General features: G+C 53.0%; 1 protein-coding gene across 1 annotated transcript in view; it reads left to right on the top strand.

Moving 5' to 3' along the window:
- Positions 1-91: 91 nt before the first annotated feature.
- CR1 (complement C3b/C4b receptor 1 (Knops blood group)) overlaps positions 92-17,206 on the top strand; it is a 63,833-nt gene continuing 46,718 nt past the window's right edge. The window contains exons 1-16 of the mRNA XM_072028641.1: positions 92-508; positions 1,603-1,743; positions 2,221-2,409; positions 2,872-2,971; positions 3,950-4,035; positions 4,398-4,610; positions 5,046-5,228; positions 5,877-6,065; positions 6,421-6,618; positions 6,840-7,022; positions 7,252-7,440; positions 7,688-7,867; positions 13,760-13,959; positions 14,200-14,368; positions 16,203-16,376; positions 16,617-16,805. Of these exons, the coding sequence (XP_071884742.1) occupies positions 1,647-1,743; positions 2,221-2,409; positions 2,872-2,971; positions 3,950-4,035; positions 4,398-4,610; positions 5,046-5,228; positions 5,877-6,065; positions 6,421-6,618; positions 6,840-7,022; positions 7,252-7,440; positions 7,688-7,867; positions 13,760-13,959; positions 14,200-14,368; positions 16,203-16,376; positions 16,617-16,805 (2,539 nt within the window). The 5' untranslated portion in view covers positions 92-508; positions 1,603-1,646. The remainder of the gene's footprint in view (positions 509-1,602; positions 1,744-2,220; positions 2,410-2,871; positions 2,972-3,949; positions 4,036-4,397; positions 4,611-5,045; positions 5,229-5,876; positions 6,066-6,420; positions 6,619-6,839; positions 7,023-7,251; positions 7,441-7,687; positions 7,868-13,759; positions 13,960-14,199; positions 14,369-16,202; positions 16,377-16,616; positions 16,806-17,206) is intronic.

Genomic DNA, 17,206 nt, shown 5'->3' with positions numbered 1-17,206 from the left:
GACCTGCGCACTCCCTGGGGCCCCGAGCGCTGCTGAGCCCGGTGCTGGCTCTTTGGCCACTGTGACTTCAGTGGGATGAGAGAGGGCTGAGGAAACCCTAATTCTGAGGCTGGCCGTGAGGCTTTTGGGTCAGGAGGCACGAGCCGTGGTGGAGCTGGTGTGAGCCTCTCGAGGAGGCCGTGGAGCGGTGCCAGGCTCTGGGTGCCTTCACCTCCAGATCATTTCAGCGCAGCGCTGGCAGCTGGGCGCAGAAAGCAAACGATTTCACCATCCGAGTGGGCTGCATTCAGCTGCCTACAGTGTTTCGTTTTGTAGGCTGAACAAACGACTTCCTTCGTGCTTGGAAGAGTTAATAATTTATAGGCGAGCTGGCACAAGCCCAGTGTCTGCAGAGTGCGACGCTTCCCGCGGCTCGGCACTGCCCGGTGTCGGGGGCAGCGGTGAGGAACTCGCTCCTGTGCCTCCAAGGAGCCCAGGCTGGTCGGCTCCCCCACTGACGGACCCCCAGGTAAGATGAGTTGAGCCGCCCAGCTTCGGGTGCTGTTGCTCTCGGAGCTGTGTTGGAGTTTTGTTGCAGCTCCAGCGGGCACAAGGATGAAGGAATTCAGCCAAAAGCTGTGGTAAGGACTGAGGGAAAGCCAGAAGTGTCAGGTTTAGGGCGAAGCGGTGGAAAAAATAGGGATGCAAGCTGATTAGAAAGAGGTGCTTTCCTTTCTTTTAGTTACTAATTGGTTGTAAGGGTCACCTTTGGTCTAAGCCTGTGCAATGTAGAAAGCATCAAGAAAGGCTGCCTGGTTTGCAGAAGGAAGGCAGGCACAGTGCTGGGAAGGTTTAGGTTCATAAATGATGATGCCGGGTAGTTAGAAATTAGAGGAAGTTAGAGAGGGTTCTGCCTGATCGCCAGCACAGCCAGGTTAGTCAAATTGTACTTACATTCTGTTTCGTAAAGCAGTCTCCTGAATGACTTGCATGCTTCGGAGCCTTACTTCAACTGGTAAAATGTGACAATCTGCGCAACCCTTTTGTGCATATGCTTGTAGCTTTCTGCTTAGGTATTTTTTCCTTTCTCTGCATGTAATTTGTTACTAGGAGATTGTATTGACTACAGCAGGAGGATTTCTCCTACCTGTGGATTTGCTTCCCGGAGATTTATTGCTAAAGCAAAATGTTTTGTCCTTAAGTTAAGTTTCAAGGTAATTTTTCTGGAAGGATAAATGAATTGAAATGACCCTGCAGGTATTAATTTGGTTATTTGGCTGGGAAGAAAAAGAATTTCTTACTGGTTTTAGTGTTCTTAAGTAAACCCAACAAGCTATGAAGTATTTGTTACAATCAAAGTGGAGCTTTTTTTTTTTTTTTTTTCCCATCTTTTAAAAATTTTAATTAAAAGCTTCTCACACAACGTGAATGAAGGACTAGCGGAGGAAAGCCTACGGGATGCTTAGCATCCACAATTGGTTTCCCTGTTCCCGTGCTGCCAGTGAGGGGCTGTTGCCAAGCTTCTTGTCCCCTGCTGGGGCATCTGCAGCTCCTCGTTCCCTCCTGCCCTATGGGCACTGCATGGAGACAGAACTTCATCCCCCCCTCTGCTATTTTTCACAGGTAGTTGGCCTAGAAAAAGAATGTGGTAACGTCTGCAGGCTGGGATGAGGATGATGCCAGCTCCAGGGGCAGGGAGGCCGAGGGGCCGTGCCGCTGTCCTCAGGCTGCTCCTCGCTGCTGCCCTCGTTGTGGCCGTGCAGGGTAAGTGAACGCAAGAGGGGAAAGAGTCCATCAGACAAACCGAGCTCCCTCAAAGGGAAATTGTTTCCCAAGGTTCACAAACTGTTGATGCTCCTCATTTCCTCGTTGTTTGCATTTCAGGGATCTGGTCAGAATCCATCCTCCTCAGCCTTTTTTTCTTTCCTGTGCAGAACGGCTGTCAGGTCACTCTAGCTTAAAAAGGGGCACTGGTTTGGAGATAGGGAGCAGTTAGTCTGGACTTTGGCACCAGCCTTTCAAACTGCTGGATGAAGTGTGAGGAGCGAAGAACACCGGGGGTGATGCTCCTTCCCTTTCCCTGGTGGCTGTCCTGAGTCACAGACTCCCTTCCTCCTCTTTGCCTCTAGCTTTAAGGGGTGTTAAGGCCACCAAAGCCTCCTCGCCTGGACCTTCAGAGCAAGGCAGACCCAAACTCCCATTTTTTTCCCCACATCTTTCTGAAGGTATTTCTGCTGGCAGGTTCCTGCAATGCTCCGCCACGTATCCCATCCGCAGAACTGAAGGAGAGCTACCAGCGCATCACCAAATTTTCCTACTCGGAGAAGGTGGAATACACCTGCCGACCAGGTTACACGAGAAGTAAGTTCCGGGCCAGCCTTGTTTGTGGAGAGGATGGTAGGTGGAAAGGAGCGACCGACTTCTGTTCACGTGAGTACATTTTCAGTTGATTTTGATTCTGTGCAGGTGCTGTCAGCATCCCAGGGGCTGTGTGGGGTGGCAGGAGCTGAGCGAGGGTGGCACAGCACCGGCAGTGCTCTGCTGAGCACCAGCAACGGTGGCAAGAGCTGAGATCTGCTGCCTTTGACCATTGACTCTGACTATATTCAAAGGCAGGTTCTTCTGCTCAGGCACTTAGTAACTCTTAGTTCAAAACAAGTTTTTTAAACTGTCAGTAAGAGAACCCTTTAGCTGTGAAGAAATGCTTGGCAGAGGTCCTGCAACCTCCCTTAGGCTGCAGAGGCTGACTGCAGGTCGTGATACAGGGTAGGATTTAGGGCGTGAGGGTCGTCCATCCCCTTGTTAAATATTGGAGGGGTCTTCTGCTCTCCTGCTGGATTTTCCTGCTCCTTCAGGAGCCAAAGCCCTCACCCCGGTCCTGTTGTCCCTCAGCCAAGCAATGCAGCTACCCCGGAGACCTGGCCAATGGCAGACTCGTGGAAACGGAGCTGTTCACCTTTGGCTCAATAGCCAACTACACCTGCGACATGGGGTAAGCCAGCAGTGCTCAGGGCACAGGTCCCTGTGACCCCGAGGTGATGCCCAGTCCAACTTTCTGTACAATAGTGGCTGCAGAGCTAAAGCACGGGCTCTGCTATCAAGCCAGCTTGTCGTGATTGACTTACAACACGCTGCCTGGAAACTCCTCCGATTTGTGTTTAAGGACCCAAAAGGAGAGTCCAACACACGGTGCAGTTTTGGTTCTTCATGCTCACCGTTAATTACAAGTCAGGCACCAGGAAAAAAGGCATTTGTCCTCCCTGGTGATAGCTCGTGCTAGCAGAAGCCTTGTACTAGCGTATGTAATTGCAGACTGCAATCAAAGTGTCTCCTAAACTTTCCTTTGAAAACTTGAAGAATGAGTTTTCTTAACCTCATCCTTTGAGGCAGTTCTTCCCAAACTCCAGCTCTCCAGGGCCTTTCTAAACCCTTCCCAATGTTCCAACATTTTCTGAAGGAAATACATCAGTACTGAAGTCAGAGCTTTACTGATAGTTACAGCCAGCTGAGCAGCCTGCAGAGGGGAATCCTTATTTAAGAAAGCGTGTTTCTGAATCGGTCACACCGCTGTAGTTTTCCTGCAGCTGCTACCGACCGTTCTGCTAGTTTGCTTGGGGCTGATGCCTGGTGAGACAGGGCCACCTCTAACCCTGCCTCTTTCACAACAAGGACGGGAGAGGAAAGTGTGAGATCTCCCAGGTGCAAATGTGATGAGCCATCATTAACTGCATCTTGATGTTGCACAGATAATAAATAAAATAATGGACATTTTCCTATGGAAACCATGTAATATTTTGCTTTGTCAAAAAAAAAAAAAATCATTAAAAAAAAAAAAAGGCATTGATGGCAAATTTCTGATCAGCTTGGATTATAACAAAGCCAAAAAAATCCTACTATTGATGTTTTAGGTAAAATCAAAAAAATCAAAACTGAGCTTGACAAGAAATTCCCTCCCCTCTATTTCACACAGGTACAGACTGATCGGAAATTCCCAACTTCATTGCGTGCTTAAAAATGGGCAAGTTACGTGGGATGGAGACGTTCCCTTCTGTGAGCGTAAGTCAAGTCCCCCAGCTGAGCTGCTCGTTAGATGGTACTGGGGATGCAAGGAGAAGCAGTCGCTTCACCCCATGGAGGGCTTTCATAATTCATGGCCTGGTGAAGCCTGGAAAAACATTTTTTCTTGGTGTTTTTATTCCTGTGTCACCCTGTGAAAAAGTCGAAGCAAGGCAGCTGCACGTAAGAGGGATTACCCCAAAGCCACCCAGCTGCGAGGCAGAGCTCTGCTGAGTAGGGCCTGGCACGTAGGGGACCTGCCTTGAATTTCTGACCCCTCACTCATTGTATTTCAACTTCTCTTTTACCAGACCTTTGATTAAAAGGAGTCTTTCACCTTTTTTTTTTTTTTTTTTTTTTAGCAATCCCATGTTCACCCCCTCCAAAAATAGAGAACGGAGAGCACAACGGAGGCGACGTTACCGTCTTCAGCTACGGATCCTCTGTCACCTATCATTGCAACTCTGCTGGCAGGGGGGAGAGAGCCTTCTCGCTGGTGGGGGATCCCTCGATTTTCTGCACGACTGTGGATAACCTGAACGGCATCTGGAACAAGCCAGCCCCGGAGTGCAAAGGTGAGCAGCAAAGTGCCCAGGCACCGCAGCAGCACCAGCTGGGGCTGGGGACTTTGGGGCTGGACCCGATGATCTCTTGAGGTCCCTTCCAACCCCTACAATTCTGTGATTCTGGGTCTTATCTGAGCTTTGGGAAGAAACAGGGTGCCTGCAAAGAATTCAGAAATCTGCTGTGGTGCCTGCTGCCTTTCCTTTGCTCTTGTGCTTTGCCTTAATAAATGCGTGTAAATAAATAAATAAATAAATAAATAAATAAATAAATAAATATAAAACGCTGTAGTATAGAATTAAGAGTTCAAAAACATCGTGTCAGCCTGCTACCTTGTCCTGTCCATTTTCATCCCTTTTCACAAATGTGTGCTACAAGAAATGCTTTTAATAATCTCTCCTGTAAGCGTGGCTGCCCGCGGGCTGAGCGCTGGTGTTTCTCTGCAGTGGTGGGCTGCCAGCACCCCCAGATTGAGAACGGGAAGCTGCTGAGTGGGTACAGGGCCGAGTACACGTACCGTGACACCGTCGTGTTCGACTGCGAGTTCCGCTACACCCTGCAGGGCAGCGACACCTCCACCTGCAGCGAGGCCGGGAGCTGGGAGCCGCCGCTGCCGCTCTGCCAGCGCAGTGAGTGCCCGACCCGCACAGGGCTGACAGCAGAGCCTCCAAGCGTCAGCCGGCAGGACTTCATTTTTCATACTTATTTGTTTCATTTTACTTCACTTCACTTTAATTCCCTTTACTTCACTTTACTTTATTTTTTATTTTATTCCTTAGCAAATCTGTTGTGCCACGGTGGCTTTTGATTTCCTCTTTCCTGGCAGCATGCTGGAGATGATAGAGGAATGGGATATAGGAACGTAGGTGTAGGAATTTACAACTTTGGGCCACAAAAGCTAGAGTCTTGTCCTGCTCAGGCTGGTGAGCATTTCTCAGTAGAACTCAAAGCAACTAAGCTGACCTTTCTATATTTAATATTTTTAAAGTTCATTGGCAGGTGAGGGCAGAGCCTCACATAGTATAAACTTTGTTAGATCTCACCTCGTTATAACATAGTAGTGTAAATTACTGCATGGTCTGAAACTCTTTGTACATTTTCATTTATTTCCATTGCATTCACTCTCCAGCATCACTGAACTCAGGCAATTGCCTTAAGTGGATCTCAAAGAACAACGTGAGCCCCTGTTTTTCCCCAAATTCTCTTTTCTGCGTGCTGTTACGGGCCTCACTGGTTTATCGCTGGCAACGTCCTCAAATGGCTGATTTCACTCCTAGGCAGCTGCGATGACCCTCCTGACGTGTTTAGTGCTGTTAAAGCGAGACTCGCAGGCAATTTGTTCCCTGCTGGTACTGTGGTTACCTACGAGTGTGAGCCGGGCTACGAGTTCAGCCCCGGACAGAACACGCGGCACATTACGTGCCTGGCAGACCTGACCTGGAGTGAGGCTCCCTCTTCTTGCAACAGTGAGTGCACGTCCCTTCAGCTTCATTTCCCATGTGGTTGGGCAAAACCGTTCCCAAATAAATAGTCTGCAACCTGCTTCATTTACCACCACGTCTGAGGCATGGGCTGGCTTGGTGCTGCCCCACCAGCAGCTGCCAGGGCCCCCAGGAGAGGAGGAGGAGGAGGAGGAATGTGTGTCCAGGAGAGCTCCTGATGGGCCTGCCTTGCCCGTCAGCTATTGTGGGAGGATGTGATGACTGGTTGTGTACGCCCAGAAAATAAAACTTCCTCTAGGAGTGTCAGAAAATGGACCTTTGTTTGTCTTACAGAGCCTTTGCTATGATTTCTCTCTTGCTAATATTCAGCATTTCTCAGAAATTAGTTGCCCGGATCCAGTAGTCGGGAATGCAAGGCCTGTAAATGTGTGGTATAAACCCGTCAAATACATGTATGGAGACACCGTCAGTATCAGCTGTAATGAAGGCTACACTATCCGGGATTATGGCAGCAACGTTGTGCTTCGGTGCACAAACAAAGGCACGTGGGACCCGGCAGTAACAGAGTGCACCTCAGGTAGGCAGCTGGTGGGGCGTGTTGGCTGGCTGACTGCTGATTTCTGCCTTCCGCAAAGATTTGGGTCACTGTACGGTGTCCCTGTCTGCTACCAGCACTGGAAAAATGTGTGCAGAAATCTACAAGCCTTAGATGATGATAGCTGTCTTTTCCACAGAAAGCTTCTTCGCTGGAGTTCTTTCTGAAAATACATGAAATCCTTTATTTTCTTCTGTTTCTAGTACCTCATTGCCCACAGCCCGTTACTGACCATGGGCGAGAGGTTTATAAGAGCAAAAACGACTACAGCGTCGGGACCCGCGTGACGATGACGTGTGATGAAGGCTACGTCCTCAGAGGCGACGAGCAGATCGAGTGCAAGGCTGACCAGAACTGGACTCCCTCGGTGCCGTTTTGTGACAAAGGTACGAGCTCAGCAGCGGCATCGCCAAGGAGAAATCATGGGTGGTGGAAGGGGCTGCGCTGGGGCCTGAGCCAGCAAGAAGCTGGGCAGTGACCCTACATGTGCTTTTGTTCTTACAAGCATGAAGTTGACCCCTGCACTGATTTCTGATTTGGGTCTCACCTGAATGCGACAATCACACATTTTTTTAAAGTTTTATTTATTTTGTATCAATTCCCGTTGTTTCATAGGCTGTGACCCCCCTCCACAAATCACCAGCGGGCAGTACACGGCCTCGAGATCAGGGGTCTTCCCCTACGGATCGGAGGTGACGTACAGCTGTGCCGCGGGTCTGTCCCTCATCGGGGACAAGTCCATCTACTGCACCTCCACCGACGGGGAGAACCTGGTGTGGAGCGGCCCTGCCCCGGAGTGCAGGGGTGAGTCGCTTCCCCATGGGGTCACACCAGGACCTGGGTGTGCAGGGGGACCTGGAGCAGGGCTGCCGGCCCCTCCTGCTTCCCCTGCAGGCTGTGGTGTGAGCTCGGCACCTCGGGGTTGGCATGGGGAGAGGAGATGCTGGTTCTCCTGCGTTGGGTGCCCCAAAGTGCTCAGGGCGAGCCCCGCTTTGTGTCCCGGGGCAGGGCACCACCCGGCCTGACGCAGCCGTGCGCGCTCTGCCCGCAGTGGTTCGCTGCCCCAGGCCTGATGTCGAGCACGGAAGGATGGCTCCGCCGAGACACACATTCCCCTACGGGGTGTCCGTGCGCTTCTCCTGTGATGAAGGCTTCGTGCTGCGTGGTGATGCTGAGATCTGGTGTACGGCCAACAGCACCTGGCAGCCGCCGCTGCCCTCCTGCGTCCCAGGTGGGTCCGGCACCGCGCATCCACCGCCCTGGAGCTGGCAGGGCGTTTTTTCCTCCTGTTACATCATTTTTGCCAACTGTTTTCCTTCCAGTTCAATGTTCCGTGCCACAGACTGAAGGGAGTATGAATTGGCCCTCCTATAAGCGAACGTACAAGGTGAATGACATCCTGTACAGCCCATGCGGGACTGATCCCTATCGCCCACAAAATTTTCCAAGCACCTGCTCAGCTGATGGCACGTGGATACCACCACCCAAGTGTGTGAGTACCACTTTCTGCCCAGGCTTTGCATTTTGCCCCATTCGTAGCCTGGAACAGCACCAGTCCGACTTCATTAATGTGCCTCGTTACCATAGGGCTGGCACGGTGGAGGGGCTGCATTAGGAGGGGGATGCGTCCTGCGTAGGTCCCTGCCGTGTAGCCTCACGCCCTCTGTCTTGGTTCTTTTAAAGAAAACGCTTCTCACATGCCAGAAGATTCTTCAAATCAAAGAAACTTTCCTGTGCGGCGTTCCTCTGACTGAACTGAAAACTTTGCTGGAGGTGCAGAAGCTGTACCTGGAGATCCAGAAGCTGGAGAAGGAGCTGGGAAGCAGAAGCAGGAGCTGACTACCACGGCTGCTTGATTTCATGAGAACCTTCTCCTTTGCGTGACAAATAACGTGATGACTGAGGATTTTGTATGACCTTGTAATTCACCCTAATACTTAAGTAACCAGAAAAAAAAAAAAGTTGGTGAAGGAATAGATTTTATTTTTTTTCCAGAAAAGGAGTCAGAAAGTCTTTTGGCTCATTCTGCTACAGCTCACTGGGTTAGGTTTGTACATCACTTCATACACTTTAAAGCTTTACTTTTAGGTATGTTTGTTAGCCTCTGTTCACATATGTTATGTGCATTGCTATGAACAAGTATTTAACTGCCCAATTATCTACAGCCTTCAGAACTGGTACAATGAGGAAATCTTCATAGCCTGTTTTCTAGCAAAACAAGAAGCCCAAGCAGGACAGTTCTGATGGAGCAGAAGTGCCACTTGCTGCTTCTTTGTGTGTCCCCCCTTGCACCAAGAGCAGTTGTTGCAAATAATTTCAGCTGCTTCTTTCTTTACAGTTTAATTTCTGCACTGTCCAGCAAAGGGGAAGTGCTCCACTGACATGGATCTTGTGATCGGAGCAGTATTCCTTCTCTGCCAGATTAAAATAAAGCTGCAGTTCTGATGACAACTGCGTCTTGTTTTCAATAACTCTGTCCTCTCTGCACTAAAGCAAGGGCACGTTCCGTACTCTCTGCTTGCTCAGACACAGTTTTGCTGTTTCCCAAGCACAGGGCTGCCTGGAACAGGGTGTGCGAGGCCATCTGCTGCCTGTCCCACTGCCCCTCCTGGGTCCAGGTGAAAAGGCACAGGGAACACACAGCTCTTCCCTGCGTGCCCATCAGCAGCTCCTTCTGCTCCAGAAACAAGGCCAGCACGGTGCAGAGCAGCTCTAGCCACAAAATAGCTTTATTCTGTGTTGTGCCCACTGGGGAAGAAGGCAGAGCGGCGTTCCTTCCCTTACTACAGCCTCGCTGGAGGATGCAGGGTGGGCAGCCCTTACCCCGAGCAGGACAGAAGCACCACCGTGCTGTCGGCGTGGCTGCCTGGCCTGGCCCCGACTTCCTACAGCTGCTTCCCCTTCCCCGGGGCTCCTTGCCTTCCCCGGCACAGTCGGTGCTCGCCCAGCAGCTCCTGCACCATGCGGGCGCTTCGCGGCTTGATGGGGCCACTGCTGGCAGTGGCAGTGCTTGTGCTGCAGCCCGCTGGGAGTCTCGGTGAGTGTCGCTCCCCTGCCCGATTCCAACGCTTCCATGGCTCAGCTTTGCTTTTCAGTCAAATGGGGAATCATCAGGCCAGGAAAGTTCAGCAGGAGACCCGCCTCTGGCTGCAGGCGCTGCTGATTTCTTTCTGATGTTCTGGCAAAGCTGCCCTGAGCCCAGCGGCTCCTGCTAACTGCGCATTTCTCCGCTCAGTTGCGCCTCTGGATGCTCGCAAAGAGCCACCCAAAATTCCCAAATGTTTTCCCATAGTCTGGCTCCCCCCAGCCCGCGCCCTTGCGAAGTAAGGCAGCTCGGGGGCTATCAGCTTGTCTCCGGGGTAGCCCAGGGCCAGGTCCTTTGTCTGCTGAGCTTCTCACGGGCTGAAGCTCAGGACTTCATTGCAGTGAGCGCATCAGCCGGGGGCTCACTTATCTGTGTGGTAGCTGAGTTGTTGTTGCCAGGGTCAGAGGATGTCCTGATGTTCTGAGGCTCAAGATGAAGATGGTGGTAAGTTGGGGAGACTCAAAAAGAGGTAATAGTCTGTATCATTTAATTACAAGGGTCATAGTTTGCAGTTTGAGTGGTGTCAGGAGCGAGGCTGATGCATAAGCACGGAGGTAGCCTGCAGACATCCTGAAGGCAGCTGGCCCCTTGTTGTCGTGCATCCCACAGGCTGGCTGCAGGCGTGAGAAGTGGAAGTTTGCTCGCTAATGACCCTCAGAAGAGGAATAACTCGCAGTTTCTGTCTGGAAGTTGACATTTCCTTTGAAAACAGGCTTTATAGGAAACTGCTCTGCTGTGCTAAGTGCTCCCCGCTGCCTCCTCTGCCTTGTGCAGCCGCTGCCCCCAGCTGAGCACCGCTTTGCAGCTGTTTTCTTTAACTCGTGGTGATTCTCAGACGCCTCCTGCCCCAGCCAAACCTTACCACTGGGGTGCAGATACCTAAGCTGAGACCTGGGGAAGAAACAAGCAGGTATGGGGACTTTCCATTGAGTGCAAGCCTGGGTAGGGTATCGAGGGCAGGTATGCTGGTGCATAAGGAACCCCAGTTTTATCCACCTTTAATTTTCCCCTGCTGTTACAGTTTGTAACCAGCCCCAGGATGTTTCTCGTGGCAGGTACAGTAGCCAAAGAAGGTTTTTGTTTGGGCACCAGTGATGGACACACAGGTTGGAGGTTAAGTGTTGTTTGTGAGCCTCTCGTTTACCTTAAAGCTGGAGGCAGGGCTCCAGCACAGCGGGGTCACCCACCCAGGGCATGCAGCGTGGTCATACCCCAAGCTGCCGGAGCAAGTGGTGTTAGGAACAGGCAGAAATAGAGATCGGTTGTCTGTGAGCGATGGAAGGGCTACACCTCTGCAGTCCTGGTGATGACAGCTTCTCAGGTGTGCTCGTTAACCCTTAACCTCTCTGCCCCGATTGCTGCAGTTGTTACCCTGATCAGTTCACCAGGTGGGAGTGCAGTGACCGCAGCTGCGATCAGTAAAAACACCCCCACAAAGTCCTTGTCTGTCCTCTGCTCTGCAGAGCTGCAGTGTCAGGTCCCACTTATCGCACACGGACGGCTGAGACCCGTGCACAACTTCACCTCGGGCGGCGCGGCCATGGTCGAGTGCGATGCTGGCTACGTCCCCGCGGGCACCGGCACCGTGCGGTGCCTGTCCAGTGGCAGGTGGCAGCCACGGGTGCCTGCCTGTGTCCCAGGTACGTGTGGGTTCCTCTTCTCCCTAATTCATCTCCTGTGTGTCGTTTTGTGAGCTTCTTTTGCTAAAAGTGTGTTGGGGTGGGATGGGTCCTGCCAGAGGCAGGGCTCAGCCCTATCCCCGGTGGGTCCCGGGGAGCCCCGGTGGCTCTGAGCATCCTCCCTGCCCCGGCACCAGGTCGCTGCCCTTCGCCTCCTGCCCTCAGCTACGCCGACCGAAGCCCTCAGCGCGAGTTCCTGGTCGGTTCGACCGTCACCTACTTCTGCAGAAATGGGTACACTATGATCCCTGAAGTATCTCCGACAATTACTTGTCTCAAAAATTTCACCTGGTCCTCAATCCCAACGCTTTGCCAGAGTAAGTGCCCCGTTTTCTTTGCCTCGCCAGCAAAGCAGCTATTTAATGGTGGGGAATACCATCATTTTCTAAATGCCCACCAGCAGTGCAGTGCCACAAGGCACAGCGCTATATAGCAGTGTTTTGGCTCTCAGTGATAATAATTGTGCCGTTCAATGGGTGGCATGGATGAAAAGAAATATCTGAATCTCATTCTAATCATTTAGTCTTTCAAACAATGACAGTAACATCGTTCCTCCAGTGCCATCTCTAGCTAATTGCGGGGTTCATACAGCTCTGCCTTCCAAGAGAAATGGCTGTTATCCCATAATTGCAGTCCCTGAGCACGCCAGGGCTGGCTGGGGACGTCTGGCAGGGTCCCTGGGTTAATGAGCCACCCCCATGGGGAACACCCTGGTGTGGATGTGTCCTGTGAGCACTGTGAGACCCCATCCCCAGAACCTTTCTGATGCTGGTGTTCCTCAGTGGTGCAGTGTCCGAACCCCACCATCAGCCACGGGCAGGAGATCAATGTGAAGGACGCCAAGTATACCTTCGGGCGCCAGGCAGCGTTTCAGTGCGACCCTGGCTATGTGCTGTGGGGCAGCCGGAGGGCTCAGTGCGGGTCTGATGGGACGTGGAGCCCCCCTGTTCCGTTCTGCGATAAGGGTGAGTCCGGGAGGTGTCTGCTTGGGGTGGAGCTGGGAACTGCATCTCCTGGGGAAGAGCAGTTAGAAAAATGATATAAATCTGAAATCTCTGATCGGAGAAGGCCGTGTTAGAAGGGGTCCAAGTCACAGCATTAAATGGTTTTAATGTATATGCTTTCTAGCAAAACTGTAATCAAGGTGCTGTGTAACGAGCCTGCAGCCACTTTCTTAGAGGACTGTTCAAAGGGTTTATAATGCTGGAAAATCCCTGACCCAGTTTATGAGCAGGCTCTTTTATCACAAGGGAGTGGAGGGGATGGAGACCCACACTGGGGTGTGGGATTGGTGGGTGAGGGTGCGTGGCTGCTCCATCTGGGAGAACCGGCAGAGCTGGGGCTGAACCTGGCAAGGAGCTGGGAGACTTTGAGCAGAGCCTGGCCAAGCATAACACAGAGACCTGGCTCCTCCTGGTACTGCCAGCACTTCTCCACCTGGTGACGGGCTGAAAAACAGCTTAACTTTTCTTTTCTCCTCTCTCTTGCAGTCTGTGACCCCCCTCCCCAAATCACCAGCGGGCAGCACACGGCCTCAAGATCGGACCTCTTCCCCTACGGATCGGAGGTGAAGTACAGCTGTGCTGTGGGTCTGTCCCTCATCGGGGATGAGTCCATCTACTGCACCTCCACCGACGGGGAGAACCTGGTGTGGAGCGGCCCTGCCCCGGAGTGCAGGGGTGAGTCGCTTCCCCATGGGGTCACGCCGGGACCTGGGTGTGCAGGGGGACCTGGAGCAGGGCTGCCGGCTCCTCCTGCTTCCCTGTGGCGTGAGCTCAGCACCTTGGGGTTGGCATGGGGAGAGGAGATGCTGGTTCTCCTGCGTTGGGTGCCCCAAAGTGCTCAGGGCGAGCCCCGCTTTGTGTCCCGGGGCACTTGGCCTGACGCAGCCGTGCGCGCTCTGCCCGCAGTGGTTCGCTGCCCCAGGCCTGATGTCGAGCACGGAAGGATGGCTCCGCCGACACACACGTTCCCCTACGGGGTGTCCGTGCGCTTCTCCTGCGATGAAGGCTTCGTGCTGCGTGGTGATGCTGAGACCTGGTGTGCGGCCAACAGCACCTGGCAGCCACCGCTGCCCTCCTGCGTCCCAGGTGGGTCCGGCATCGGGGTGCAGCACGGCACGGTGCTGCCTCCTGCTGCAGCTCCCCTGGTGCCTTCTCCCCTCAAGGGCTGTTCTGCCCTTCGTCAACCCCTCCTGCACACCCTGGGGGTGTAACTTTGCCTTAATGTTTGGTTTTGTGACTCTGTAGACTTAATTTCACCTGCACTGATTCATTCTTCACTAATTTCATATTTTTTTCCACCAACGTAACGATGATCCCCCGGCTGTGCTGCCCTCTGCTGTGTGCTTTACTTTCAGTTCAGTGTCCGGAACCGCAAGTTGTCAATGGAAGGCTGAAAAACGCCAGGGACAGTAAAACGTGGTACCTAGCAAACACAACTGTTACTTTCGAGTGCCTCCATGGGTACCACTTCTCTGGTGGAGGACCCGCTGCTTTCAGAGACACCGGGACAGCCACGTGCCTGGCTGATGGCAAGTGGACACCGCTGCCCAAGTGTGTAAGTGTCATGGTCTGAGTTTCTGGGTGAGTGCTGCCTGATTCCTGATCTAAAAAAAATATGGTCTGAACCTCTTAAAGGCTCTGGCTTTATGGCCATGCTGTGGGATGCAGGCTGCGTTAGGGCAATGCAAGGCAAATTGGGCAGACACGCGGCCTCAGAGCTGCAGTGTTTGGCTCTCCGTCCACCGCCGTGCAATCATACACGCCTGTCTCTGCTTTTTGTTCCGCTTTTTTACAGAAGAAGCAAGGAGAGGCTGATATTTGTGAAGAGGTTGGGGATATTAAAGCGGCCTTTGAGTGCGGTGTGCCCATGGAGGAAGTGAGAACTCTGCTGGAAGTACAAAAACTATTCCTGGAGATTCAAAAACTAAAGGTGGAACTTGGGCTCTCGAATAAGGTCATCCTGTAACACGCGCTGTAATGAATCACCTTTCCTTTGGACACAGTTCACGCAGTCAGAGCATCTGTAAGAAGACTCTTAGTGACTCCATAGTTCATGCTTGTACGCACAGAACCAGAGAAATAATAAACAGTGGTTGGGAGGTTGCTTTTGTCATGCTAGGTGCTAGAGCTCAGGGAGGTTTTTGCTCTGTTCCTTAAATCCACAGGCTTGATTTGCTCTATAACAAACCATTTTCACTTTTCATTTTAGCAAGCGTAATAAGGTGTTATGTTGACCTTCCTTGAGTTACGGAATAAACCGTGCTAGGCCAAGGGCAGTGGAACCGGAGCGCAGGGAAGCAAATTCCTGGCAGAGCCGAGCTGCCGGCCCCTGGAGGCAGTTCTGCAGCCCCTGCCCACTGCCCGGCGTCAGCACACCTCACCTGCCCAGAAATAGCCTGGGAGGGAATATTTAACTGTGTCGTTTCCTGGTGACCCAGGTCACGGCTTCTACGTGTATTCATCTAGCTAAGGGCAGTTATATTTAAGTGTGCTAGAGGAGGCTGGCAAAGCCTATTTGCTTATCCCTGGGATTTAAAAGAGGCAACAGGTTCTGGCAGGGTGCTGCCCTTGACAGATAGCTGGGTTGGTGTCGTCTTCCACATCCCTGTGCTTGCAAGCAAATGCTAAGAATAGATGTTGTACGTTTAAGTGGAACTAATCAGACAGCAATGATTTTTCTTATTCAATAAACGATCATCCTCTCGCTGTGCCCGCGTGGTGAAGGAATCAGGCTTTCTGTTCAGGTGTACAATGAAAATAGAGATGTAAATGTGTGTGTTTTGTAACCCCTCACAGCGGCCATAGGGCCGGCAGGGTTTTGCTGTGGCCAAGCAGTCCTGGCCGAGAGCCGAGCCTTGGTGTCTGGGGAGGGCACGGGGCAGGCAGCAGGGCGCAGCGGGAGCTGGGAAGTGCTCAGCTCCTGCCCAAGAGATTTGCAGCAGTACGTCCTGGTGAGTCGCACGCTTTTAAGAGTTACCAGCTCTGCTTTCAAGGTTACTAGAGCCCAATGCGCAATGCCCTGGGAGGAGATGGCATCTCCCACAGGACGCACAGAAGGGTGCCTCGATCATACATCCTGTGCTTCACCGAGGTGGGGCGAGGGGACACGATAACGGGGGCAGAGCCCGGTGTCAGCAGGAAAGCCGTGCTGCGCCCTGGTGCTGCACCCTGCTCCTCCCACGCTCTGCACACCTCTGGCTGCAAACAAAGGTAGAGCATCGCCACGGGCAGTGCTCGAAACATGTCAGCAGGAGTGAGCTGGGAGTTCCTAGCAAAGACGTCAGGGGATGTTTCGGAGCGTTAGTCAGTGCACAGATGTATCCGCTCACAGCCCGTCCTAATTGCACAGCGCCTGACTCAGGCAGTTAGGAAAAAATATCAGATAATAAGATAACAGGAAAAAAAGGTGACACTTTTATTTTGCAGTTCGCCGACATGGAGGAGCTGTGCTGTGTTACCTGCCAGCAAATGACTAAGCAGGCATTTTTCTGCCTTAGTTACAGCAGGGGTGGAGGGCTTTTCTGTCCTGGTAGTGTTTGGTTTTGGTATATCCGTGCTAGTCAGGGCTTACTGCAAGTCTTGGGACAAAGAATAGGGCTGAGTTACCCCCCCATCCCCTGTGTGGGGCAGGAGGACCTGGAGGCTTTGCCTGGGCCCCCTGGGTGACTGCTGTTCGCCACCCCTGGCTGCACCCCTCATCCCAGTGGGAGGGTTGAGCTCCCTGTGTGTTCTGGACACGTTTCCACTGCTCCACAGGCTTGGCTGCTGTTGCATCTCCTCCCAGCTTTCGTTTCTGAGCAGCTGGGAGCCAACAGTGCAGCGCAGGAATCGCTGCGATGAAGCCTGGAGAACCAGGGCAGGGGAAGCACCCGGGCACCTCGCGCTGCTGGGCTCCCACCATGCGGCAGGGATCTGGCTGCGCCACGCTGCTCCTGGCCTTGCTGGGGCTCCTGGGCACACCTGCAGCTCACGGTGAGTACGGGCACATAGGATGCACTGTGGGGAGCAGCGAGACCTGCCCGGCTCCCCCCTCGCTGTTTGGGGGCTGGGGAGGGCGATGGCACCACCCTCAAACCGTGGTGATCCCAGGGATGCAGCCCAGCACGGTGCCTCTGCTCAGAGGGAAATCCAGAGCTGCCCTCCTGGGATGCTCGCTGGGGCTGGGGAATGGGGAATGGGATCCTCACCCAAAGAGGTTTTTCTCCTGCACAGGTGACTGTGGGCCCCCACCCCGTATGGCCCACTCCAAGCCGTCCGTGGCCGAGCAGCCCAGCAGCTTCCCAGTGGGATCCAGGGTCACCTACACGTGCCTCGAAGGTGCCATCAAAATCCCCGGGCGGGCGGACATGGTGCAGTGCCTGCCCGGGTCCCGCTGGTCCCAGCTGCCCGAGCCCTGTGGCCGTAAATATCCCTTCCTCCAAAGCAGCTTCAGCTTTCTTTTGCTTAATTAAAGCTTTTGTGCAGCTCTGCAATGGCACCCTTAGGTGCAAAGCCGCCTCCGTTAGCTGCTGATGATGGGCGCGGGGTCTGCTCCTGCTGGTGATGGGGTAAGGGGGGCCGCAGCCCCTGGGGCTGCTGTTTGTGCTGAGCCTGGGCTGGCAGGGGCTGGCTTCACGGGGGGCTGCAGCGCACGGCTTCTGACCTGCTGACGGCTCTGCCTGTGCAGTGTGAGCATCCTGAGCTACGAATGCATTCAGTGGGGTTGCAGCTGCTAAGAGAGAAGAGGCAATCTGCGATGAACACGCAGAGCTCTCCAAAAGCGCCGTAGCAGGAGCATTTCTGCAATTACAAGCTCTGTTTTT

The sequence above is a fragment of the Anas platyrhynchos genome, chromosome 27 (genome assembly GCF_047663525.1).
Source record: "Anas platyrhynchos isolate ZD024472 breed Pekin duck chromosome 27, IASCAAS_PekinDuck_T2T, whole genome shotgun sequence".
Taxonomy (NCBI): Eukaryota; Metazoa; Chordata; class Aves; order Anseriformes; family Anatidae; genus Anas; species Anas platyrhynchos.
This window is presented reverse-complemented; position numbering and strand designations above follow the sequence as displayed.